Genomic DNA, 27,882 nt, shown 5'->3' with positions numbered 1-27,882 from the left:
CTGATTCACTTTGCTATACAGCAGAAACTCACACAACATTGTGAAGCAACTATACTCCAATAAAAATTAATTTAAAAAAGAATGAAGTAATGCAATTTTCAGCAACATGTATGGACCTGGAGATTATCATACTAAGTGAAGTAAGTCTGATAGAGAAAGACAAATATCATATGATATAGATTATATGTGGAATCTAAAATGAACATATTTACAAAACAGAAATAGACCCACAGACTTAGAAAGCAAACTTCTGGTTACCAAAGGGTGAGGGAGTGGGATAAACTGGGAGTTTGGGATTGACTTATACAAACTACTATATTTATAATAGTTAACCAACACCGATCTACTGTACTGCACAGGGAACTCTGCTCAATATTCTATAATAGCCTAAATGGGAAAAGAATTTGAAAAAGAATATATACATACACATATATATATTTGTATAACTGAATCACTTTGCTATATACCTGAAACTTAAACATTTTAAATCAACTATATTCCAATATAAAATAAACATTTTTAAATAAACAAGTACATAAAATAAAGTTTATATAAACTTCCAAAGTTGGTTATCTTCACCTTAAGAACATTTTTGGAATGGGATTTAGATGACAGTTGTCACCTCCTAGCACTCTTACAGCTTGAGAAATCAGGTGGGATCTGGGATGGAACCACAGATCCATTATAGGCCATGTCTTACACTGTTCAGAGTTAATTGTTACTTTTACTAAACTCTGGGACAGGCCCCGCCAGGAGGTAGCTCTTTCTCTCTTCCTGGAGAATTTTACAAGGTGAAGGTTAATTGACACCTGCCAGTTTCCACTGTTACAGCTAGTCTCAAACACACACTAATATGCACCTTATTCCTCTGCTTGATTCATTACACTTCTGCTGCTCCAGATGACTATCATAATGGGATGATCAAGAAGCAGATCCCTGGGGTGGGGGGTGGGGGTCCTAAACCTGGGCTGTCTGAACCAATTGAGTACAAGATTATTTGTCTATTTACTGTCAAATCTGAGCAAGAGAATACCAACAGATGCATATGAATCATCTCCATATCTAGATTATGCTGATTCTACTCAAAATGAATTCCTTCCCAAAATGAATTTCTTCCCACTTTAGAGTAAGAAAGGTTCAGAGTAGCACTCTTACCACCAAGTGGCTGATTGATCTCCTTGAGTGATGACACACTGGGGGCCAGAGTGGTCTCTTTTGGGGCAAGTTGAACTTCTAGAAGTAATAACAGTTGCTAAATCAGCCTAGAAAAACTAGAACCTCTGCTATTAGGCAACATGCATGCCTCCATCCCAGCCATATAGCCATTTTTCATGTGTCCATAATCTAGCACTGGGGTGGTGGATGAACAAAGCTTTATGACCTCAACTGGCTGAGTCATTCTAATTTGGTTCTTTAGTAGCTCTTCCATAGTAGATATTGTGTGGAGGACATTTACATACAATATGAGGTGCTCCATACTTCTTATCCATTCCAAGAGATCCATTCATATGCCTCTTCTTCTTAGTCTCTGACCTTCTCATCTCTCTCCCCCCAGGACACTGACCAATATCCAAATCATTCACCTCTACCCTGAATCTATATAGTTTTAACTTGGACCACTTCTCTTTCTATACAGTAGAAATGGATAATCATTCCAACATTCTAAAGGAGGAGTTCCCCTTATCAATGCCTTTCAAGATCACTCTGGCTGGGGCTATAGCTCAGTGGCAATTGGCTTGTATCAACAGACCAAGCTTGCTGTCCAAAAACTAACTTGGCTGTTTGAGGCAAGATGTGTGAGTTGAGGGAAAGAGGTCATTGCAATGGTAGTAGATAACAAGGCAGTCTGGGTCACCTACTTGTGTGTCTTATGGTATTCTCTGGCCCTGCTCAGAATAAATCCTTAAATGGTCCATCTTTGTCTTCTAATGAATTATTCCTGGGCTCACTCAACCTTATACTTATTAGTCTGATAAATTCTAGTTCATGAGTCAGCTCTGGCTTCTTGGTTGCCTGATGTTCCAAAGTCAGGAATTCTTTCTCTAGTAGGGTTCACAGCACATCAGGGAGTTATTTTTTTTAAATAGTTTATTATTCTCTGCTGCAGAAAATAAGGCCTTGCCCCAACACCATAAGCAACTCTCCTACTAGAGTCTTCCATTAACTTTCCACTCACTCTATATCCTCTTCCCACCTCAGGTATCTCTAATACCATTGGTCTGATGAGTCATTGGACTCAAATATCAGGGCTCTTCACCCCACCTTGAGCCTGCTGAAGAGCCCATTCCTGTGTTGGGACCCAACAAAACTTGCCTTCTTCTCCATTTGGGCAGATGTGTCTTTGTATAGGATTTTTTTCTCTATGTCAGACATTTTTAAATGTTTGAAAATAGATTCAAACAAGTACATGAACTGTTATATCACAGCCCAAAGATTTTAATTATATACCATACATCATTACACGTTTTTCTGAATATAAGATTATTAATTTTTAAATTGAAAATAGTGTTGGTGGGAGTAACATTGTTTTTAAATCATCAGTACACAAAATAAAACTTTTAATACCATTTCTTTAATTCTTATTCTATTTTCATATTTTATACTACACATAATATTTTAGCATAGTGATAATTGTACCAAGTCATAGATAAAATGTACATATTCAGAATATACTCCCCAAGATTTTAGTAATATGAATATACACCAAAAATGGCTTGGAACTCTTCGCTAATGAAGCCACCATAAGATGGAACAAAGTGGAGTTACATGATTAGATACAACAATCTAGAGGAAAATCTAGTATTAAAGAGGAAGGTCAAGTATAAAACTAAGGGAAACACAAGCTTCATTAAACACAAACAGAGAAAAAAAACCCAGCTTAAAAGACAGAAATGGAACAGTCAGCAAGATAGAAGGAGTGAGTACTATCACAGAACCAGAGGTGAAGATTTTAAAAAATACCAAGCATCATAGCTTGGTTAGAAAGATAATTACATGTTCTTTGGAGTTGACATTTAGAGTTGGTTGTGACCTTATTGAAAGAGAGGGTTTGGTGAATTGGCAGGGACAGAAAAGAATGGGAAGGAACCAATCAGAACAATTTCTAATCTATTTTCCCATTCCGTTTATACTACCTGTGAACTGATCTCCTATATCCCTTAGACTGTAAGGAAGTCCAACCAGTCCATCCTAAAGGAAATCAGTTTTGAATACTCATTGGAAGGACTGATGTTGAGGCTGAAACTCCAATATTTTGGCCACCTGATGTGAAAAACCAACTCATTGGAAAAGACCCTGTTGCTGGGAAAGATTGAAGGCAGGAAGAGAAGGGGATGAGAGGAGGACAGAAGATGAGATGCTTGGATGGCACCATCTACGCTATGGACATGAGTTTAAGTAGGCTCCGGGAGTTGGTGATGGATAGGGAAGCCTGGCATGCTGCAGTGCATGGGGTCGCAAAGAATCGGACATGACTGAGCGACTGAACTGAACTGAATCTCCAATATCATGTATGAGTAAGCCTCAGCCACCCTAGTTTACTATTTATATATATATTATTTATGTTATATTATTATTATATATATACTATGTATATATTTTTTAATTAGGTCTTGCTCTTTCAAGCTTCCAGGATTTTTTCATATGCTCCCATTAGTCTTCTTATTTTCCTAATGTGCATCATTTATTATAACTCTACTTATCCTGCAAAGTTAATCTGAAATGGCACTTCCAATAAGGAATCTTTCTTTTTTCCTCTGGGTCTTCATCCACTTCATTCACCATGTTTATATGTGACCTACTTACACTTTTTAATATCACAGCCGGAATTACCTTCTAGTTAGCAATGCAAGTGTCTTTCTCTCGCTAGATTATGAGCTTCTTGTGGAGCCATTTCTAAAACCTAAATATTTCTCATCCTATGCTCATTCTACCCTCCATCTCTTCCAGCACCCTGTATATTAGAAATACTTTATTGAAGTTAAAAAGAACTGAAATTTTAAATATCAGTGAAGCGTATATTGAGGATCTAACTTAGTGTGTTGTCAGAAGCACAAAATACGTAAGACATGATTGGTACTTTACGGATATTTAGCCAATACTTTTACAATCAACACATAAGAAGTCACATTTAACCAAGTGGCAAATGCAGTATGATAGCAGGTAGTTACTAAGCAGAACAGGAAAAGGAACATCAATATAATTGAAAGGAATGTCCTCATGGAGATCTGACTTAAGATCAAGAATGAGTATATTGGGCTGAAAAGAGAGACTGGACAAGGTGTTTTAGCTGAAGTAAACATTAAGTGTAAATTAATCAAGCAGGCGTGCACAAGACCAGTGAAGGAAGGGATAAACATGGCCAAGTGTCATGTCCTGAGGTCAGAAGAAGAAAGTAAGATATTGAAAGACTGTGGACCATCTAGAATACTAAGTTGTTTTTAAAAATGGATTGTTTGAAACTAATGAAAGATCATTTCAAATTCTTGAGCAGGAAAATATAATTTCTTTCATCTAACAGGTATTTGTTGACCATTACAATCTGCCACATACTATCAAGGCATTATAAACACAGGAATGAACATAACAGAGAAAAAAAACCTTTTCCATTTAGCTCCATATGCTAATGGTGAGGGAGATAATGACTGACTATAGTTGTACCAACAAATAAATATGTAGTATACTGAAGAGTGATTAGTGGAATGTAGTGAAAAAAAAAAAAAACAGGGTAAGAAGGATAAAGGCAGCTGGGGAAAATTGAAAAGTAAGGAGAACCATCTAGGTAATTCATGTTGTTGCTGTTGTTGGTGTTTAGTCACTGCTTTAGTTGATAAGTTGTGTCCGACTCTTCGGCGACCCCATGGACTATAATCCCTCTGTCCATGCGATTTCCCAGGCAAGAATACTGGAGTGAGTTGCCATTTCCTTTTCCAGGGGATCTTTCTGATCTAGGGATCAAACTTGCATCTCTTTCTTTCAAATTGCAGGTAGATTCTTTACTGTTGAGCCACCAGGGAAGCCCTAGGTAATTCATATGTGGGACTAAATAATAATATCAGAGTTTCCAATGATATTTTGCAAAATATCAGGACAAATCAACTCACAGATGACCCTGTGATAAAAATACCACATCTTCTAGTCTCCTCTCAAAATTCTGATCATCTTCCATAAACCATATTAATTCCTCCAGTAAAAAAAGTTCAAGCCAACACGAGACTCTTTCCTGCTCATATTGCATTTAAGCAGAATAATAAACAGAATTTTTAAATGAGGTCAGTTACATATTAATCAATGGGTAATGATCAAATAACCTTAGTGACCTTAATGAAAGTAATCTGTTTTAACCTCATTATTTCACAGGTTATCCTGATGTGTGTTGGTGACTGGATCCCCATATGGAAATACACTGGTGTCACTGAGGGGAAATCCCTTAGGATTTGATGGAAAATTTTACTTTGCAATGTAAGGAACATAATTATTGACTCTGACTTATTTGTATTCACCCATATTTTCATTCTTTTAATCCCAAATGTTTTAAGAGACTAAGATTTAAATTCTGAAATTCTATGAGACCCAAGATCACAAGGAAAACATGAAATGCTGCAAAACTTCCTGCTGTGAAATCTAGGTAAGAGAAGTACTCTAATTTATTTTTAATAGTAGTATCCCTTTATATTTATTTATCTAAAGTATTTTGTTGTTATTAGATTTCAATTACTCAGTTATCTTTCTACCTCTTCCCCAAACTGAAGGCTATGAAAAAACTAGAATGATATTCAAACTGTAAAGTACCCTGACCTTTCTTGTCAGTTAGAATCTTAAAAAATACACAGGTAAAGACAGAAAGTAATCATTAAATAATTTAGGAACTTACACTGAATGCTTTCCTAGCTTAGCCCAATAATCCAACAGCTAATATTTAATATCTCACAACAAACATTTTTCAGCTGAGTTCTTTAATACTTGATTACGGAAAAAAATAAACCCATTTTCAACATAGAATTCATATGACTAAATATCAGTCAATATTTCTAGTGGATCACTAAATAATGGTAGAAGATAGCCATCTAAAGGAAATAAAAATTTGTTCTCAAAAAGTATATTAATGTTTAAAGAAATTTCTCTTTTACTAAATGTTAGAAAACTAAAGCATAAAGTTTAATTTATTAACTTTGAATCTATTGTGATATACTTCAGAAAATCTTATATAAATTTTTAGAAGCAAAAAAATAGTAGATGAGTCAACTCAGATAAAAGATACCTGAAATTTCTTATTATACATATATATATAATTGAAATATATTTGACATACATTGTGTAAGTTTAATGCTTATAACATGTTGATTTGAAAAACTAATACTTGATTTCAATTGCAGAACGTTAGCTCTCTATAATGTCACATAATTTTCATTTTTGTGGCAGAAATAATTGAGATCTAGTCTCAGCAGTTTAGATGATTATAGTAAAATATTGTCTATATTCACTGCAGTGTGTACTAGATCTTATCTGTTAGTTTCAGATAAGATCTTATTTATCTATTAATTTCAAGTTTGTACCAATAAAGACCATCTTTCCTGTTTCCTCATCCCCCAGAGTCCCTGGTAACCACTATTTTACTCTGTTTTTATGTTTGGTTTTTTTAGATGCACATTTAAGTTATATCTTACAGTTTTTGTCTTTCTCTGACTTATATAACTCAGCATAATGTCCCCAAGGTGAATCCATGATGCTGTAAAATGGAAGGATATCCTTCTTTCTCATGTCTGAATGTCCTTTCCCTTCTACTCATTCATCCTTAGAAAGATACACAGATGTTTCTATATTTTAGCTACTGTAACTAATGCTGCTCTAAATACAAGACTGCATATATCCCTTTCATAATTTGTTTTCATTTTCTTTGAGTACATATACAGAAGCGCAATTGTGGGATTACATGGTAGTTCTATTTTCTTTTTTTTTTAATAAATTTATTTATTTTAGTTGGGGGCTAATTACTTTACAATATTGTAGTGGTCTTTGCCATATATTGACATGAATCAGCCATGGGTTTACATGTGTTCCCCATCCTGAACCCCCCTCCCACCTCCCTCCCCATCCCATCCCTCTGGGACATCCCATTGCCCCAGCCCTGAGCATTTGTCTCATGCATCGAACCTGGAATGGTGTTCTGTTTCACATATGATAATATACATGTTTCAATACTATTCTCCCAGAACATCCCACCCTCACCTTCTCCCTCAGAGTCCATAAGACTGTTCTATGCATCTGTGTCTCTTATTCTGTCTCGCATATAGGGTTATCGTTACCATCTTTCAAATTCCATATATATGCATTAGTATACTGTATTGGTGTTTTTCTTTCTGGCTGACTTCACTCTGTATAATGGGCTCCAGTTTCATCCATCTCAATAGAACCGATTCAAATGTATTTTTTTAATGGCTGAGTAATATTCCGTTGTGTATATGTACCACAGCTTCCTTATCCATTCGTTTGCTGATGGACATCTAGGTTGCTTCCATGTCCTGGCTATTGTAAACAGTGCTGCGATGAACACTGGGGTACACGCGTCTCTTTCAATTCTGGTTTCCTCGGTGTGTATGCCCAGCAGTGGGATTGCTGGGTCATATGGCAGCTCTATTCCCAGTTTTTTAAGGAATCTCCACACTGTTCTCCATAGTGGCTGTACTAGTTTGCATTCTCACCAACAGTGTAAGAGGGTTCCCTTTTCTCCACACCCTCTCCAGCATTTATTGCTTGTAGACTTTTGGATAGCAGCCATTCTGACTGGTGTGAAACGGTTCCTCATTGTGGTTTTGATTTGCATTTCTCTGATAATGAGTGATGTTGAGCATCTTTTCATGTGTTTGTTAGCCATCTGTATGTCTTCTTTGGAGAAATGTCTGTTTAGTTCTTTGGCCCATTTTTGGTTGGGTCGTTTATTTTTCTGGAATTCAGCTGCAGAAGTTGCTTGTATATTTTTGAGATTAATTGTTTGTCTGTTGCTTCATTTGCTATTATTTTCTCCCATTCTGAAGGCTGTCTTTTCACCTTGCTTATAGTTTCCTTTGTTGTGCAAAAGCTTTTAATTTTAATTAGGTCCCATTTGCTTATTTTTGCTTTTATTTCCAATATTCTGGGAGGTGGGTCATGGAGGATCTTGCTGTGATTTATGTCAGAGAGTGTTTTGCCTATATTTTCCTCTAGGAGTTTTATAGTTTCTAGTCTTACGTTTAGATCTTTAATCCATTTTGAGTTTATTTTTGTGTATGGTGTTAGAAAGTGTTCTAGTTTCATTCTTTTACAAGTGGTTGACCAGTTTTCCCAGCACCACTTGTTGAAGAGATTGTCTTTTCTCCATTGTATATTCTTGCCTCCTTTGTCGAAGATAAGGTGTCCATAGGTGTGTGGATTTATCTCTGGGCTTTCTATTTTGTTCCATTGATCTATATTTCTATCTTTGTGCCAGTACCATACTGTCTTGATGACTGTGGCTTTGTAGTAGAGCCTGAAGTCAGGCAGGTTGATTCCTCCAGTTCCATTCTTCTTTCTCAAGATTGCTTTGGCTATTCGAGGTTTCTTATATTTCCATACAAATTGTGAAATGATTTGTTCTAGTTCTGTGAAAAATACCATTGGTAGCTTGATAGGGATTGCATTGAATCTATAGATTGCTTTGGGTAGTATACTCATTTTCACTATATTAATTCTTCCAATCCATGAACACGGTATATTTCTCCATCTGTTTGTGTCCTCTTTGATTTCTTTCCTCAGTGTTTTATAGTTTTCTATATATAAGTCTTTTGTTTCTTTTGGTAGATATATTCCTAAGTATTTTATTCTTTTTGTTGCAATGGTGAATGGTATTGTTTCCTTAATTTCTCTTTCTGTTTTCTCATTATTGATGTATAGGAATGCAAGGGATTTCTGTGTGTTAATTTTATATCCTGCAACTTTACTATATTCATTGATTAGCTCTAGTAATTTTCTGGTAGAATCTTTAGGGTTTTCTATGTAGAGGATCATGTCATCTGCAAACAGTGATAGTTTTACTTCTTCTTTTCCTATCTGTATTCCTTTTATTTCTTTTTCAGCTCTGATTGCTGTGGCCAAAACTTCCAAAACTATGTTGAATAGTAGTGGTGAAAGTGGGCACCCTTGCCTTGTTCCTGACTTTAGGGGAAATGCTTTCAATTTTTCACCATTGAGGATAATGTTTGCTGTGGGTTTGTCATAGGTAGTTCTATTTTAAATTATTTGAAGAAACTCCATGCTGGCATCCATAGTGGCTGAACCAATTTACATTTCCACCAACAAAGTTCTTGCCACATTCTCTGTTCTCCACAGTCTAGGCAACAGTTGTTATCTCTCATCTTCTTGATGATAGGCATTCTGAAATGTGTGAGGTAATATCTCATGGCTTTTGATTTGCATTTCCCTAATGATTAGTGATGTCGACCATCTTTTCATGTGTCTGTTGACCATTTGGATGTCTTTTGTAAAATTATCTTGATAGTTGCTCTGCCCATTTTTCAATCTGAATGAATATACTTTTATTATTGACATGTTTGAGTTTTCACGTATTTTAGATATTAATCTTAATTTTTAAATGATGAGTTTTGAATAATTCTCCTTGCAGAATCTTCTCAACCTGCAGAAGAGTTTACTAAGGATCACTGTAAGGACCACCAATGGAGAAGGCAATGGCGACCCACTCCAGTACTCTTGCCTAGAAAATCCCATGGATGGAGGAGCCTGGTGGGCTGCCATCTATGGGGTCGCACAGAGTTGGACACAACTGAAGCAACTTAGCAGCAGCAGCAGCAAGGACCACCAAAGAAGTTATTAAGGATCAGTGGTAGGACCCTGGAAACAAGTTCACCCATCCCAGGTCACTGGGAGGGAAGTAGGACTAGAATCAATACTGTGCTTTCCCCTTTTGCACTGTACAGCTGCTATAAGAAGTATAATTACAGCTAACCTCAAAATGTCTACTATACAATGTTAATTGTACACACTTATGAAAAACGCAATGTCAATTAGATATGTTATCAAATATTGTGTTGGGTATACAAGACATGATGGAGAGTTCAGAAAGTGAAAATTAGTGTGATCAGGCGGATCTGGTTAACTTTATTAAGTAGTAGTATATACAAACCATGCTTTAGATGAAGGAGAAAAGGATGCAGATATCTTAGAAATAGGAATAATGGCATGGACAGTCAGTGCTTATGAAAATGGGTATGAAACTGGGAAAAGGGATAAAGAGGTGATAATCAATTCTTATTTTACTCCTTAGCTTTCTGAGCTTACTTTCTTTAAAACTGAACAGTACTCTCAATAATCCTTAGTAATCTTCAAACAATTCTTAAGACATAAATTAACACCTATTCTATGCTATTTTAAAATATTTATTCTGCTGGGAGAATATATGAAAATTTAATTTTAAAAAGTTTCTATATATAGAAAAAGTAATTTTCAATTCCTTTTTAAAAGCTTTAATGTAAAAATTGAAATGAATTTTACAGGCAAAATGAAGCAAATATGAGTACCTAGATTTGTACACCATACTCTCATAAATTCATAAAGACAAACCTTTTCCACTGTTAGCATCCCCCTGTGATTACCAAATAGCCATGAGAATTTTGAGTTTCAGAGTTGAGGCCATAGACACTGACATGTTTTGGAGATGAATATTCCCTAGAAGTTTGTGTCCTTGTATCACAAGACAGCAGGAGAAGCTTTCTCCTTATAAAAAAAATATTAAAAGGAAAGTTATACATATTCTAAATTTGAATCTTATCTCTCCATAATTCCTATCTCAACAGACAACAATAGAGATGACTGATGATAACTTCTCCTTGACAACTGAATTTATCCTCATAGGATTTACAGTTCACCCACAGCTGAAGACCCCTCTTTTTCTGATGTTCTTTACCATCTATCTGATCACCATGGTGGGAAATCTTGGCCTGGTGGCAATGATAGTCACAGAGCATCGTCTTCACACACCAATGTACATCTTCCTGGGGAATCTCGCTCTGATGGATTCCTGTTGTTCCTGTGCCATTACCCCCAAGATGCTACAGAACTTCTTTTCAAAAGACAGAACGATTTCCCTCTATGAATGTATGGCACAATTTTACTATTTCTGTCTTGCTGAAACTGCAGATTGCTTTCTCCTGGCAGCAATGGCCTATGATCGCTATGTGGCCATCTGCAAACCATTGCAGTACCACACTATGATGTCAAAGAAACTCTGCATTCAGATGACCACAGGGGCCTACATAGCTGGAAACCTACATTCCATGATTCACATTGGATTTTTGTTTAGGTTAACTTTCTGTAGATCTCATCAAATCAATCACTTTTTTTGTGATGTTTTTCCATTATATAGACTCTCCTGTGCTGACCCTTATATCAATGAATTGATGATATTTATCTTTTCAGGGTCAGTTCAAGTATTCTCTATTATCATAGTAATAATCTCTTATCTTTTCATCCTTTTCATGATTTTTAAAATGAAATCCAAAGAAGGAAAAGGCAAAGCCTTTTCTACGTGTGCATCCCACTTTCTCTCTGTCTCAATATTCTATGGTTCTCTTCTCTTCATGTATATTAGACCAAATTCAGTTAATGACAAAGATAAAGATATACCTCTTGCTATTTTTTATACACTAGTTATTCCTTTGTTAAATCCTTTCATTTATAGTCTAAGAAATAAGGAAGTAATAAATGTTATGAAAAAAATTATGAAGAAAACATAATATTCTAAAATATCATTCTATACGGACAATTGATTTTAATTTGATAAAACTTTATTTTCAAAATCAAGCAATACTGAGAAAGTGGAAAATAGCCCCTTTATATAAAACATTGAATTACTAAAACATTATGGTATATGAATCAAATAAACAAGTTCAGTGAGGAGAGATTCTGCTAAAATGTATTTCAAAATCTAAGCTATCAGGTTCTATCAAGGGTAAAGTAAATAATTATTCTTGAGGCCACAAATTGTGTCAGGATGAATTTAGTCACAATAGTAACTATTTGCTTCAGAGTATAATGAGTTACAATTTTCAACAAATCCAACAAAGGTTAGGAATAGAAGTAACTATATAGGAAGGTCTCCTGCATTTAATACTGTTGGCATGCTGCTGGAATCCTAAGGCATAATCTTACAAAAGCCCCTATATTCCAAGTTTTTAAATATCAATCCCTTGTTAAGCAACACTGTATGACAGAAGTAAATGGTATGTTTGAATTTGAAACTCAGTTTTGAATTTGTTCAAGAGATTATGCCTCACCATGAATTCAAGCAGAGCATGTATTCTCTAATCAGGAACATTTTCTCTTTAGTGTTAGTAAATTTTCTCTCAACTTCTCCAAAATAGAGTATCTGAATACATTAGTGGTTTATCAATCTGTAGTTGAAAATTATGCTATTTATACTGTTATCTGTGTGAATTTTACATTTTCATGTAGTTTGATTGTTTATCACATATATGACTGTGTAATTCATGACCACAATTATTTTTAAAAAGAGGTTTTATTTTCTCTTTCTCACTTCCCTTGCTTGTTATTAGGAATAACACTAACCTGGACTTATTCCAGTGTAAAGTACTGATATATACACAGCATTAACAAAAAGGTGAAGATGCTATTGAAGCATAAATGAGAGAGAAAATAGCAAAAATTTAAATAAACAAAAATATTTATTGATCCTTACAGTGCAAATGTGATAGAAAAAAATAATTCACTGAGAACCCATTGTCTGCTGGGTGCTTAGCTAGACATTTCATATACACAGACATGATTTTTCATGTTTTCCTCAGTAAAAATCTCATACTTTGAAATATTGTGGAGTTTACCCAAGTTCATCCAAATCATTGGACTAAACTAGAATTTGAATCAACAAAACCTTTTGCTACACACTTGGGAGTTCAGAAAGTGGAGATCCTTGTAGTTGGGACATTTAGTTCTTAAGTAGCATCAAAAATAATTGCACTTTAAAATAAGGCAGGGGAATTTTAATAGTTGGAAAAAAACAGGAATGGGTATGACTAGTCAATGTTTATGGAAATGAGAGTGGCACAGGGAATGGGATCAGGGATTTGAATGATGTAACAGAGTCAGAAAGCCTACAAAACTATTGGTTAGAGCTGTTGATAAATATAAGAAGAAAGGTGGAAATGGATAAGGTTACTGAAAAGCTTAAATGTCACCCTGAGGAATCTGAATCTATCTCAGAGGCATCAGACACTAAAGGCTTCCTGGAGCAGAGTGATACATGAATAATTTTACATTTTATAAACCTGATCATGTAACTGACTGGGACGGGACCTGAAGAAAGAAGACTAACTTCAATAATTCATGTATTAGATGAGGAGAACTGAATCTGGGAAATGCTCCAAAGCAAGAGAATACTCTACATAGTAAATTGTACCTGTTAGAAAACAAAAAGCCTATCTTTTTCCTGTATTAAACATGTCATAAATTATTTCATACCACCAATTCTTAATAAGAAGTCTGAAACATTTGGCCATTCAATAAACATTTTTCTTTCAATATGTTTTTAATATAATTATGTAAGTAAAAGCATAATATTCTCATTATTTTTACTTTTGAATGAATTAATGAATACCTTTTAAACTGTTTTCACTTTCTTACACTGTAAACACTGACAGATATAATTCACATAAACAAAGTTCTTTAGGATCCTAACATATTTTACAAGCTAAAAGGAATACAGATATTAAAATTTTTGAGAAGCTCTGAATTAGATGGATGTTGTACACCCAATATTACCTTCTATTTCAGTGGGTATTTTTAGTTGCTAGACTTGCATACATTGATTTATGTTTGCCATTTCTAAGGGTACCATGATATTGTTGCATATTTCTGTAATACCCTTGCCCATCCTTAGCAACACTGAATCCCAGAGGTCTGTAAGGGAAGAACATGTAACTTACTTAGGATCAGTGAGACAAAAGAAATTATTTTCTGGAAGTTTCAGGCAAATGTGCATCCTATATTTGAAAAGAAATCCACAAAGCACGCGATGTTTCTCCCTCTGAATGTCATACAACGTGCATATAATATATGGCACAGTAAATGTCCATTTGCCATCAAGAGGTAAACCAGCCCAGAGAGGAAGTCAAAACAGAAAAGGCGTCATAGCCAAAAAAATCACACAGAAATAGACTCAGTCACTGGAATAAACTTCCCTCTGGTTGCATGATCAAACAGATATCCTTACTGATTAAGCTTGATTAGAAAAGATGCTTTATTTACAACAGAATAAATACTACCTGATATATTCGTGCCTCTTGCCTTATCTCCCATTTTTTTATCCTATTTTAAATCAATCCTCATACATCTTTTAGCTTACAAATAACTTTTCAGTAGTATATACTTAACTATTAAGCACATCTATTAAGTCTCTTACTCCATTACACTATTTTAATTTCCTATAATTCCACCTTAAAAAAAGTGAGAAATCGAGAGGCTTCATAATTTGTCCAAAGAAATATTAAGATGAAGCAGAGGAATCAAACTCAGTCTATGTTGCTTCTTCTGAATTCATGTTCTTAACAACTAAGTCATACTAAGTGAAAGTGAAAGTGAAAGTGAAGTCGCTCAGTCATGTCCGACTCTTTGCGACCCCATGGACTGTAGCCTACCACGCTCTCCGTCCATGGGATTTTCCAGGCAAGAGTACTGGAGTGGGTTGCCATTTCCTTCTCCAGAGGATCTCCAGAGGATCTTCCCGACCCAGGGATCGAACCTGGTTTCCCGCACTGTAGGCAGACGCTTTACCGTCTGAGCTACCAGGGAAGAGTCATACCACACATAGCGTAAAAAAGTCAAAGTAGCATGAGAAGATAACTTTCAAGTAGCCAACTTGTTAAGGGGCAGAGAAATAGGGAAGAGATTCAAGAAATATGTGGAGCAATGACATTTTCCTCTAACTCTGTTTTGAAAATTTTCACATCTATGGAAAACTTGAGAGAATCACACAATTAATGTGCATGGATTTTTTAACCACCATTAAACAAGTGTTATCATTTTACCACATTTGCCTGTGTCCAAATGTGTATTTGTGTTTATTTCATGTATATATACAAGCACAAGTATGTATGATGACATTATGACACATTATCCACAAGTTCACAATCATAACATCACTATTATCATTGAGAAATTTAACATCACCTAATATGAAGTTCACATTAAAAATTTTCCTAATTATCCAACCTAAACATTCTCCCATGTTTTCTCCTAGAAGGTTTATATTTTTGAGTTTTACATTTAGATCTGCAATCTATCTCAGTTAATTTCTGCAAAATATGTAGGGACTCTAAGTTTCTTGCATATGGAAATAAATTTGTTCCCAGCACATTCATCAACATGGAGTGTGGAATTGATTAACAGGATGTGGCACATATACAGAATAGAATATTACTCAGCCATAAAATGAATGAAATTGTGCCATCTGCTGAGACGTGGATGGACTGTAACACAAAGTAAAGTAAGTCAGAAACAGAAAAAAACAAATATCATATATTAATACATATATGTGGAATCTATAAAAATGGTAGAGATGTACCCATCTGCAAAGCAGAAACAGAGATACAGAGATAGACAAAAAATGTATGGACACCAAGGGGTAGGGGGAAACAGGGAGGTGGGATGAATTAGAAGATTGAGATTTACATACTTATACTACTATGTATACAATAGATACAGACAACAAAATGTATGCACACCAAGCAGTGGGGAGGGGGTGAGAAACAAGGGTGGGATGAATTGGAAGATTGAGATTGATATACATATACTACTATGCATACAATAGATAAGTAATAAGAACCTACAGTATAGCACAGTGAACTCTATAGGGTGCTCTGTGGTGACAAAGAGGGAATATATGTATACATATAACTGACTCACTTTGCTATATGGCAGAAACTAAAACTACATTGTAAAGCAACTATACTCCAATTAAAAATTAAAAAAAAAACACATACACACAATGAAAATAGATGATCAGTCCCATGATCTAACAGAGGATTTCCCCCTGTTGATGACTTTCAAGGTCACCCAAGGTGGAGCTATATTTCAGTAGCAATACATTATGACATCAATATACAAAGCCGACTATCTAAGAACTAACTCGGCCTTCTAAGGCAATCTGTGTGTTGAGTAAAAGATGTCAGTGCAATAATGGTAGACAACAAGAAGGACTGGATCACCTACTTCTGTGTCTTACTGTGTTCTCTAGCCCTGTTCAGTCTAGATACTTTGTTATCTGATGAATAGCTCCTGGGCACACTCAACCTTATACTTATTTATCTGCTAAATTCTAGCTCATGTATTCAGTTCTGGTCTCTTGGTCACATTATGTCCCAAAGTAAAAAGCTGTTAGGGTGGGGTTTTTTTAAATAGTTTATAATTCTCTGCTGCAGACAAAAAGGCCTTGCTCAAAAACCATAAGCAGTTCTTCTATTAAAGTTTCCCATAAGTATTCCACTCACTCTACATCTCTTCTCACCTCAGCTGTCTCTAATAATCATTGGTCTGCTGAGTCATTGGGCCCAAATAACAAGGCTGTTTAACCCTACAGCTTGACCTGGCAAAGGGCCCTTTCCTGTTTTGGGGCCCAATCAAAACTAGCATTCTCCATTTGGGTAGACGTGTCTCGGTGTAGGATCTTTCATACCATGTCAGACATTAAGAAATGTTTGGAAATAAATTCAAACAAGTGCTTGTTATATCACAACCCTAAGACTTAAACAATATGCTGTATATTACTACATTTCTGTAACTATTATTTAATTAACAATAGTGTTAGTGGGAGTAACAATTTTTATAGCATTATACATGAAAATTTTAATACCAATTATTTAAGTAATATTCTCTTCTATTTATATTTTCATGTTTTATGATATACACAACATTTTAGCATAGTGGTATATTTACCTATAGGGACTTCCCTGGTGGTTCAGTAGTAAAGAACCATCCTGCCAATGTAGGGGACATGGGTTTGATCCCTGGGTCAGGAAAATCCCCTGGAGAAGGAAATGACAACCCAGTCCAGTATTCTTGCCTGCGAAATCCCATGGACAGAGGAGCCTGGCAGATTACAGTCCATGGGGTTGCAAAGAGTCAGACACAACTTAGCAACTGAGCACACACACACATTTACCTATTAGTAGGTATAAATGAATATAATAGGAATGTACTCCCAATTATTTTCCTGATATGAGTGTACACCAAAAGTGTCTTGGAACTGTCCTCTAGTAAAGTCACCATAAGATAGGACATAGTTGAAATACATAATTTGATGAGTTAATCTAGTGGAAATTCTAGAATGACAGAAGAAAAAGATCAAGTATAGAACCAAGCGGAATACAAGCACTATTAAAGGCAAAAAAGAGAAATACAACCCAGCATAAAAGACTGAGATGGAACAGTAAGGAAGACAGAAGAAGTGAACGTTAACACAAAACCAGAGACAAAGACTTTCAATAGTACCGAATACCACAGCTTGTTTAGGAAGATAATTAGATGTCCTTTGGAGTTGGCATTTATCATTGGTTGTGATCTTACTGAGAGAGAGAGTTCTGTGAATTGGCAGGGAAGGAATCAAATAAATCAGTTTTCAGTCTATTTTCCTAATCCTCTTACATTATCTGTAAGTGTCTCCAATATCATGTATAAGTAAGCTTCAATCACCCTAGCTTAACATTCTTTTTAAAAGTAGGTCTTGTGCTTTTGAGTTTCAAGGATTTTATCATATGCTTCCATTAGACTGCTTCTTTTCCTCATTCAGATGGCTTACTATAAACCTACTTATCCTGCAAGGTTCATCTGATATGATACTTACAATGAGAAATCTTTTTCCCCTAGGTCACATTCACTTCCTTTGCAACATTTTTATATAGCACATTCATTCACAGCCTGAACTGCCTGCTAGTTAGCAATGTAACTCCCCACTAGATTATGAGTCTCTTGTCAGGAGCCATTTCTAAAACCTAAGAACTTCTTATCCCTACCATGCTCACATCATGTGTTCACTCTACCTATCATTGTGTGTTCACTCTACCTATCATCCAATATCCTGTACATTTTAAGTAATTGATTAAGGATAAAACAGAACTAAAAGTTTAAATATCAATGAAGCGTGTACTGAGGATCTATCTCAGTGAACTGTCAGGAGTTCAAAATACATACAGCATGATCAGTGATTTGAAGATATTTAGCCAAGATTTTTGCAGGAGACACAAGGGATGAGAGTCTGATCTCTGGGTCAGGAAGATCCCTTGAAGGAGGAAATGGTAACTGACTCCAGTATTCTTGCCTGGGAAATTCCACAGGCAGGTGGGCTACAGTCCATGGGGTCACAAAGAATTGGACACAACTGAGCGACTATGAAGCCACAGCAGCCAAGGCTTTTATAATCAAGACACATAAAGTAACATTTGATAAAGTCGCAAATGAATTATAAAAGCAGTACCATGTGGATCAAGAAAAGACAAAATCCACTTAATTTAAATGACTTGGGTATGGTGCTCGATTCAGCAGCACATATGCAAAAACTGGAATGATATAAAGATTAGTATGACCCTGTGCAAGGATGACACATAAATGACTTAGGAATGTCCTAATGGATATCTGATTTACAATTAAGGATGAGTAGGATTGAGGTAAGCAGAGAGAGAAGGTGGTTTTGGTGAGGAAAACACTGTGAGTAAATTAATGAAGCAGGTGCACAAATGAACAGTGAAGGGGTGCACATGGCCAAGTGTCCTGAGGTGACAGGAAAAAATCAAGGGTGTAGTCAAGATACAGAGACACCGTAGAACATCTAGAATACCAAAATCAGGAGAAACTATTTGGTTTGAAAATGAATTAAAGAACATTTCAAACTCTTAAGTTGGCGAATAATTTTTTTCTTTCATCTGACAGGTATTTGGTGAGCACTACAAAGAGCCATTTATTATTCAAGCTGTTGGAAATACAGGAATGAATGTAACACAGATTCTCTTCCCACTTTAGCCTACCTGCTAATGGTGGGTGAGGGGTAAGGTAGGTGGAGTAATCTATTACAAATGAACTAATAAATAAATATGTAGTATATCAAAGAGTGATTAATGGAATGAAGGGGGGAAACAGAATAAGAAACAAAAAGGCAGCTGGGTAAACATAAAAAGAAAGGAGAACCATCTCAGTAATTCATATTAGGACTAAATAATGAGTTTCCAGTGAGGTAGTTATAAGACATTCAGTTCAGTTCAATCACTCAGTCGTGTCCGTTTCTTTGTGACTCCAGGGATGGAGCACACCAGGCTTCCCTGTTCATCACCAACTCCAGGACTTTGCTCAAACTCATGTTCATCCAGTCAGTGATGCCATCCAACCACTTCATTCTCTGTCATCTCGTTTCCTCCTGCCTTCAATTTTTCCCAGCATCAGGGTCTTTTCCAATGAATCAGTTCTTAGCATCAGATGGCCAAATTATTGGAGCTTCAGCATCAGTCCTTCCAATGAATATTCAGGACTGACTGCCTTTAGGATTGACTGGTTTGATCTCCTTGCAGTACAAGGGACTCTCAAGAGTCTTCTCTAACACCACAGCTTGAAAGCATCAATTCTTTGGCACTCAGCCTTCTTTATGGTCCAACTCTCACATTCGTACATGACTACTGGAAAAATCATAGTTTTGACTATACAGACTTTTGCTGGCAAAGTGATGTCTCTAGTTTTTAACGCACTATCTAGGTTTATCATAGCTTTCATTCCAAGGAGCAAGCATCTTGTAATTTCATGGCTGCAGTCATCATCTGCAGTGATTTTGGAGCCCAAGAAATAAAGTCTCCCACTATTTCCATTGTTTCCCCATCTATTTGCCATGAAGTCATGGGACCGGATGCCATGATTGTTTTTTGAATTTTGAGTTTTAAGCCAGCTTTTTCACTCTCATCTTTCACCTTCATTAAGAGGTTCTTTAGTTCCTCTTTGCTTTCTCCCATAAGCATGGTGTCATCTGCATATCTGAGTTATTGATATTTCTCCTGGCAATCTTGATTCCAGCTTGTGTTTCATCCAGCCCAGCATTTTGCATGATATGGTGGTAGATGTTTTTCTCTAAGTCATGTCCGAATCTTGTGACCTGTTGGACTGTAGACTGCCAGGCTCCTATGTCCATGGGGATTCTCCAGGCAAGAATACTGGAGTAGGTTGCCATTTCCTTCTCCAGGGGATCTTCCAAACCCAGGAATCAAACCTGTTCTCCTGCATTGCAGGCAGATTCTTTACCGACTGAGCTACAAGGGAAGCCCCTTTGCATGATATACTCTGCATATAGTTTAAATAAGCAGGGTGACGATCTACAGCCTTGACATACTCCTTTCCCAATTAGGAACCCATTTTTGTTTCATGTCCGCTCTAACTGTTGCTTCTTGACCTGAATACAGGTTTCTCAGGAGGCAGGTCAGGTGGTCTGGTATTCCCATCTCTAAGAATTTTCCCCAGCTTGTTGTGACCCACACAGTCAAAGGCTTTAGTGTAGTCAATGAAGCAGAAGTAGATGTTTTTCTGAAATTCTCTTGTTTTTTCTATGATCCAACGGATATTGGCAATTTGATTTCTGGTTCATCTGTCTTTTCTAAATCCAGTTAGTACATCTGGAAGTTCTTGGTTCACACACTGTTAAAGCCTGGCTTGAAGAATTTTGAGCATGACCTTGTTAGCATGTGAAAGGAATGCAATTTGCGGTAGTTTGAAATTGGCTACACAGTCCATGGTGTCACAAACAGTCGGACACAACTTAATGACTGAACAACAACAAATAAATATATAGCCTCCAGGAGAGTAATTATTAGAATAAATGAGGAATCAGCATAATAAAGACAAAACAGCTGGTAAAGACTTAAAAGAAAGAACAATTTCAGTAATTCATATCTGGGACTAAATAATAGTATCAAAGTTTCCAGTATGGGTTGAGGAGGACATGGGACCAAACTCAATTCACAGAGGGAAGAAGCTGATACTCTGGCTGCATCTTCAACACCATTTAGTATCATCTCCAAATTAAATCATCTTTCATAAACAATATTAAGTCCATAAAAATATTAATTACTTCAACAGAAGGTGAAACCAACCTGACTCTTCTGCTCATTTTACATTTTACAAAATGAAGGCAGAGAATTGTAAAAATGAGATCAGCTACATAAGATTCAGCAAGATGACCTCAAATTACCTGGGTGACTTTAATGAAAGTCTTATACTTTAACCTAATTTTTTCACAGGTCATCTTTAATTAACTTTTGGTAGCTAGATCATAGTGACCTAATCTCCCCACAGAAACACAGTGAAGTCATTACAAGGAAATCCCTTTAGCATTTGATGGAAAATTTAAATTTGCATTATATCAAAATAATTACTGATGCTAACATATTAGTAGTCTCCCAGATATTTATTCCTTTAATCCCAAGTGTTTTAGAGACTAAGGTTTATATTCTGAAACTCTAGTAGACCTAACACCAGAAAGCAAATAACTAGGTGCTACATAAGACTTCTCAGTGAAATTTAGGTAAGAAGAAATTTCTGTTTACTTTTGCTTTTATTTATGTTTCTATTTTACTTTTAATATTAACATAAATTAACATTTATTTTTTGAATTATTAAGTGTTTTTGTTATTGCAAGATTTCAACTACTTAGTTACCATCCTAGCTATTTCCAAAATTGAAAACTATGGGAATGAGGGTGAGAAAATTTATTGCAACTTATGCTTACCTCTCTGATTATAAGGTAAAACTTCAAAATATACAGGTAAAGACAGAATATAATTCTGTTATATAATTCAGACCTGCACATAGAAAGTTATTTCTATCTTAGCTGAATAATAAACTGGCATATATTTAATATTTTAAAACAAAAAATAAATAAAACTTTCAACCAGTGCCCATAGCTTGAAATTGAAATAAACCATTTTGACCATAGCATTTATATGATTAGACACTAAGTCAATATGTCATGTAGGTTACTAAATAATAGTAGAAGGTAGCTCTTTAAAGAAAAAAAAACTTGTTCTCACAAATCATATTAAGATCTAAAGGGTTTTCTCTATTTCTAAGTCTTAGGAAACTAAAGTAGAAAAGCGTGGTTTACTTTTATTTACTTTTAACGTACTATGACATATTTCAGAAAATCTTACATAACTTTCTTAGGAAACAGAAAATAGTAGGTATGTTAATTCAGATAAAAGATACACAGATACTTCTAAGCAAAGAATTTTGATAACATCCTTTGTAAACTGTTCTTCAAAATTAAATCTCAACTTGCAGATACCAAATAGTAGTTCATTAAGGATCATTGGTAGGATACTAAAAACAAGTTCATCCATCCCAGGTCACTGAACCGGAGGTAGGACTGGAATCAATCATGCTTTTTTCCAATAGCACTCTACAACTGTTTTCAAAGTATAAGTTACAGAATATCTCAAAATACCTATAATATAAAAGGAAAAATACACATACACATATGGAAAAAGCAAAGTTAGATTTTACACAAGCAATTCTAGATTGTATTGGATATAAAAAACACTCTGATGGTTCAAAAAAATGGAGACTTTTATAGTCTGGGACACTGAATAAACTTTATTACGTATTACTATAAAAAAACTATGCTTTATATAAAGAAGAAACTGTGCTTATATAAAGCATACATAAAAAAAACCTATACTTTATATAAAGATATAGATATCTAGGCACATTCAAAGAGAATAATGGATGCAGCATGACACTGTGAAAAGAGAGGTGATAATCTATACGTGCTATATTCTTAGGTAATTTTCTTTAAAGATGAACAGCTCTGTCCTTCATCCTTAGTGATTTCCACACATTCCTAAGATATAAATCAAACATATCTATGTATGTTATTCAAAAATTGCCTCTACTGGGAGAGTACATGAAAAATATCTGATTTTATACACACACACACACACACACACACACATTTGTTGTTGTTCAGTCACTAAGTAATGTCCGACTCTTTGCAATCCTATGGACTGCAGCACACCAGGCTTCCCTGTCATTCACTATCTCTCAGAGTTTGCTCAAATTCATATCCATTGAGTCGGTGATGCCATCCAACCATCTCATCCTCTGTCACCCTGTTCTTCTCCTGCCCTCAATCTTTCCCAGCATCGGGGTCTTTTCCAATGAGTTGGCTCTTCGCATCAGGTGGCCAAAGTATTGGAGCTTCAGCTTCAGCATCAGTTCATTCAATGAACATTCAAAGTTGATTTCCTTTAGGATTGACTGGTTTGATCTCCTTGCTGTCCAAGGGACTCTCAAGAGTTTTCTCCAGCACCACAATTCGAAAGCATCAATTCTTCAGTGCTCAGCTTTCTTTATGGACCAACTCTCTAATCTGTACATGACTGCTGGAAAAACCACAGCTTTGACTATCAGACCTTTATTGGCAAAGTGATGTCCCTGCTTTTTACTGTACTGTCTAGTGATGCCATAGCTTTTCTTCCAAGGAGCAAGCATCTTTTAATTGTTTGGCTACAGTCACCATCCACAGTGATTTAGGAGCCCAAGAAAATAAAATAAACTGTTTCCACCTTTTCTTCATCTATGTGCCATGAAGTGATAGGACCAAAAGCCATGATCTAATTTTTTTTGCGTTTTGAGTTTTAAGCCAGCTTTTTTACTCTCCTCTTTCACCTTCATCAAGAGGCTCTTTAGCTCCTCTTCACTTTCTGCTTAGAATGATATCATCTGCATATCTGAGGTTGTTGTTATTTCTCTCAGCAATCTTGATTTCAGCTTGTGATTCATTCAGCCCAGCATTTTGCATGATATACTCTGCATATAAGTTAAATAAGCAGGGTGATAATATACAGCCTTGACATACTTCTTTCCCAATTTTGAACCTGTCCATTGTTCCATGTCTGCTTCTATCTGTTGCTTCTTGACCTGCATACAGGTTTCTCAGCAGGCAGGTAAGGTGGTCTGGTATTCCCATCTCTAAGAATTTTTGACAGTTTGTTGTGATCCACACATTCAAAGGCTTTAGCATAGTCATTGATGCAGAAGTAGATGTTGTGGGTTTGTTTTTTTTTTAATTCCCTTGCTTTTTCTATGATCCAACAGATGTAGGCAGTTTGATCTCTGGTTCCTCTGCCTTTTCTAAATCCAGCTTGTACATATGGAAGTTCTTGGTTCATGTACTGTTGAAGCTTAGCTTGAAGGATTTTGAGTGTTACCTTGCTAGCAAGTGAAATGAGTGCAATTGTGCAGTAGTCTGAGCATTCTTTAGCATTGCCTTTCTTTGGGATTGGAATGAAAATTGACCTTTTCCAGTCCTGTGACCATTGCTGAGTTTCCCAAATTTGCTCAACATACTGAGTGCAGCACTTCAACAGCATCATCCTTTAGAATTTGAAATAGCTCAGCCGGAATTCCATCACCCCCACTACTTTTTTTTTTTTTGTGGTAATGCTGCTTAAGGCCTACTTGACTTCACACTCCTGGATGTCTGGCTCTAGGTGAATGAGATATATACATATATGACTTGGTATTTATTTTAAGGAACTCATATAAAAACTGGGGCTTCCCAGATGGCTTTAGTGGTAAAGAATCTGCCTGCCAATGCAGGAGATGCGAGTTTGATCGCTAAGTCAGGAAAAGCCTCTGAAGGAGGAAATGGCAACCCACTCTAGTATTCTTGCCTGTAAAATCCCATGGACAGAGGAGCCTGGGGAGCTACAGTCCACAAGGTTGCAAATGGTTGGACATGTGTCAGCGACTGCACATGAGCACATATAAAAAATGACATATTATTTGGGAATACTGAATATGGGTGCCATAGATATAGTATCCTTCATAAGTTCATAAAGACAACCCCCTTTCACTGTAAGCATTCTCCCTAAAACTACAAAAATATTTTGGGGAATCCTGAATTTCAGAATCAAAATCAAAAAATTTACATTTCACAGAAATAAATGTCTCCCACAGGTCCATGTCCCTATATCTCAGAGGAAATAGGGGAAGTTTTAAGAATGGCTACACTCCTTATAAAAAGAAAAATTTGAAAGGGAAAACTATAGACACTCTAATTTCAATGCTGTATCTCCACAATTCCTGTGTCAACAGAGAATGTAGATATGACTGAAGATAACCACTCCTTGACAACAGAGTTTACCCTCATAGGATTTACAGAACGTCCAGAGCTGAAGACTCTTCTGTTCATGGTGTTCCTTACCATCTATCTGATCACCATGGTGGGGAATCTTGGTCTGGTGGCATTGATAGTTACAGAGCATCGTCTTCATACACCAATGTACATCTTTCTGGGTAACCTCGCGCTGATGGATTCCTATTGTTCCAGTGCTATTACCCCAAAGATGCTACAGAACCTCTTTTCCAAAGACAGAATGATTTCTCTGTATGAATGCATGGCACAATTCTATTGTCTCTGCCTTGCAGAAACTACAGATGCCTTTCTCCTGGCAGCAATGGCCTATGATCGCTATGTGGCCATCTGCAAACCACTGCAGTACCATACCATGATGTCAAAGAAACTCTGCATTCAGATGACCACAGGGGCCTACATAGCTGGAAACATTCATCCCACAATTCACGTAGGGTTTTTGTTTAGGTTAACTTTCTGTAGGTCTCATCAAATCAATCACTTTTTTTGTGATGTCCTTCCATTATACAGACTCTCCTGTGTGAACCCTTATATCAATGAACTGATGATATTTATTGTTTCAGGGTCACTTTCAGTCTTCACTATTACCATAGTCATAATCTCTTACCTTTTTATCCTTTTCACAATTTTCAAAATGAAATCCAAAGAGGGAAAAAGCAAAGCCTTATCTACTTGTGCATCCCACTTTCTCTCTGTCTCAATTTTCTATGGTTCTCTTCTGTTCATGTACATTCGACCAAATTCAGTTAATGAAGAGAATAAAGATATTATACCCATTGCTATTTTTTATACTTCAGTGATTCCTTTATTAAACCCTTTTATTTATAGTCTAAGAAATAGGGAAGTAATTAATATTATGAAGAAAATTATGAAGATTTCATAACATTCTGCAACAAATATCATTCCATGTGAACAAATGATTTTAATTTGATTAAAGCTTTTTCAAAAACAAGAAATACTAAGAAACTGGAAACTGGCCACCTCACAAATAACATTACATTATTAAAACATGATGGCATATCAGTCAAATAAACAAGGTCAAAAGAAGAAAATATGGTAAAATATATTCACAAATCTAAGCTACTAGGTTTCATCAGAAGTGAACTAAATAATTACCATTGAGGTCATAATTGTGTCATGGTATATTAGGTAACTAGAAGCTTTATTTCAGAGTATAGTAAGTTACAATTTTCGACAAATTTAGCAAAGGCCAGGAATTGAGGTCAGTACATATAAAGGGCACCTTCATTTGGCAAAGTTCTAGAATCCCAAGGCATAATCTTACAAACTTCCCCATATCCCAAGTTCTGAAATATTAGTGCCCTCTTAAGCATGTGACAGAAGAAAAAACACATATCAACTTCATTTTCAATTTTTTAGTTTGTTCAAAAGATTGTTTCAGTATGAAATCTCACGGAACATATATTAATAAAACCTTTTTATCTTTAGACTGAGTCAATTTACATTTAAGTTCTCTGAAATGCAGTATATGTACTTTGTTGTACTATCAATCTGTACTTGAAGATGATGCTATTTATATTGACATCACTATGAATTTGACATTTTCATGTAGTTTGATCATCATATATGACAGTGAAATTCCTGAATATATTCTTAAAGTTTTTTCTCTCTGACATTATTATTTGTCTTTTTTGTTATTAGGAATACCACCAATCTGGTCTGATTCCAGGGTAAATTACTGGTATATGCATATCATTAACAAAAAGTTGGAAGTGCTGATAAAACATCAAGGAGGCAGAAAACAGTAAAAATTTAAATATCTAAACAATGATATTTATTGATCCTAACATGTAAATATGGAAGAAAACATAATTTACTGAGAACGTGCTCTCTGCTTGATGCTACATTAGACCTTTCATATATTTTACCTATCAATTCATAAAATGTGATTTTTCATGCTTTTCATCAAAAAAATCTCATACTTTGAAATATTAAAAAGCTGGCCCAAGTTCATCCAGCTCATCAAATTCTGCCAGAATTTGAATCAGTACTACCTTTTCCCTACATGATTAGGAGTTCAGAAAATGGAAACCCTTACAGCCTAGGGTATTTAGCTCTTAGGTTGCATCAGAAGTAAAAATATGCCTTAAAAATGGGAAAAACTTATTTTTGGAGGAAAATAGAAATGGTTATGGCTGATGTCAATGTTTATGGAAAACAGAGTGGCTCTGGGAATGAGGATGAGGGAGGTGAACCATGGGATGGAATCAAAAAATGAACAAAACAGTCAGAGAGAGCTATCAGTTAATGTGGGGAAAACAGGGGAAGTGCATCAGTTACTGAGAATCTTAAAGGCCACCCTAAGGAATCTGACTTAATCTTAGAGGCTGAAGCCTCCTTGGAGCAGAGCAATATGATTGTACATTTCAGAAACCTGATCTTGCAGCTAATCAGAAAGAGACTTAAAGCAAGAAGGCTAACTTCAATAATTCATGTATTAGATGAGAACTGAAACTGGACAATACTCTAAATGGAGTGGAATGCACAGATAGAAACATTTTAATGAAAATAAATAGTAAACTGTAACTGTTGATAATAAAATGAAAGCCTGTCTTTTCCCTGTAAATATCAAACATGATGTAACTGATTCCATATCACCAATACTTAATATGGTACCTGACACATCTGGACTTCAATAAACA

The 27,882-nt window shown here is 35.7% G+C and overlaps 2 protein-coding genes and 1 non-coding gene across 3 annotated transcripts; all 3 read left to right on the top strand.

The window, feature by feature from the left end:
* Positions 1-10,835: 10,835 nt before the first annotated feature.
* On the top strand, positions 10,836-11,762 carry LOC145539488 (olfactory receptor 5K3-like). Its single transcript, XM_081573571.1, has one exon. The coding sequence runs from the start codon at positions 10,836-10,838 to the stop codon at positions 11,760-11,762; it is 927 nt and encodes a 308-aa protein (XP_081429697.1).
* Positions 11,763-18,563: 6,801 nt separating this feature from the next.
* LOC145540014 (U6 spliceosomal RNA) lies at positions 18,564-18,666 on the top strand. The gene has a single exon (XR_014078145.1). It is a non-coding gene; the product is annotated as a U6 spliceosomal RNA (small nuclear RNA).
* Positions 18,667-24,121: 5,455 nt separating this feature from the next.
* Positions 24,122-26,102, top strand: LOC145539487 (olfactory receptor 5K3-like). Its single transcript, XM_081573570.1, has one exon. The coding sequence runs from the start codon at positions 25,173-25,175 to the stop codon at positions 26,100-26,102; it is 930 nt and encodes a 309-aa protein (XP_081429696.1). The 5' UTR covers positions 24,122-25,172.
* The last annotated feature ends 1,780 nt before the right edge of the window (positions 26,103-27,882 follow it).

The sequence above is a fragment of the Giraffa tippelskirchi genome, chromosome 2 (genome assembly GCF_054371585.1).
Source record: "Giraffa tippelskirchi isolate mGirTip1 chromosome 2, T2T-mGirTip1v1.2.pri, whole genome shotgun sequence".
Lineage (NCBI taxonomy): Eukaryota > Metazoa > Chordata > Mammalia > Artiodactyla > Giraffidae > Giraffa > Giraffa tippelskirchi.
The sequence above is the reverse complement of the archived record's forward strand: the minus strand, read 5'-3'. Positions and strand labels throughout refer to the sequence as shown.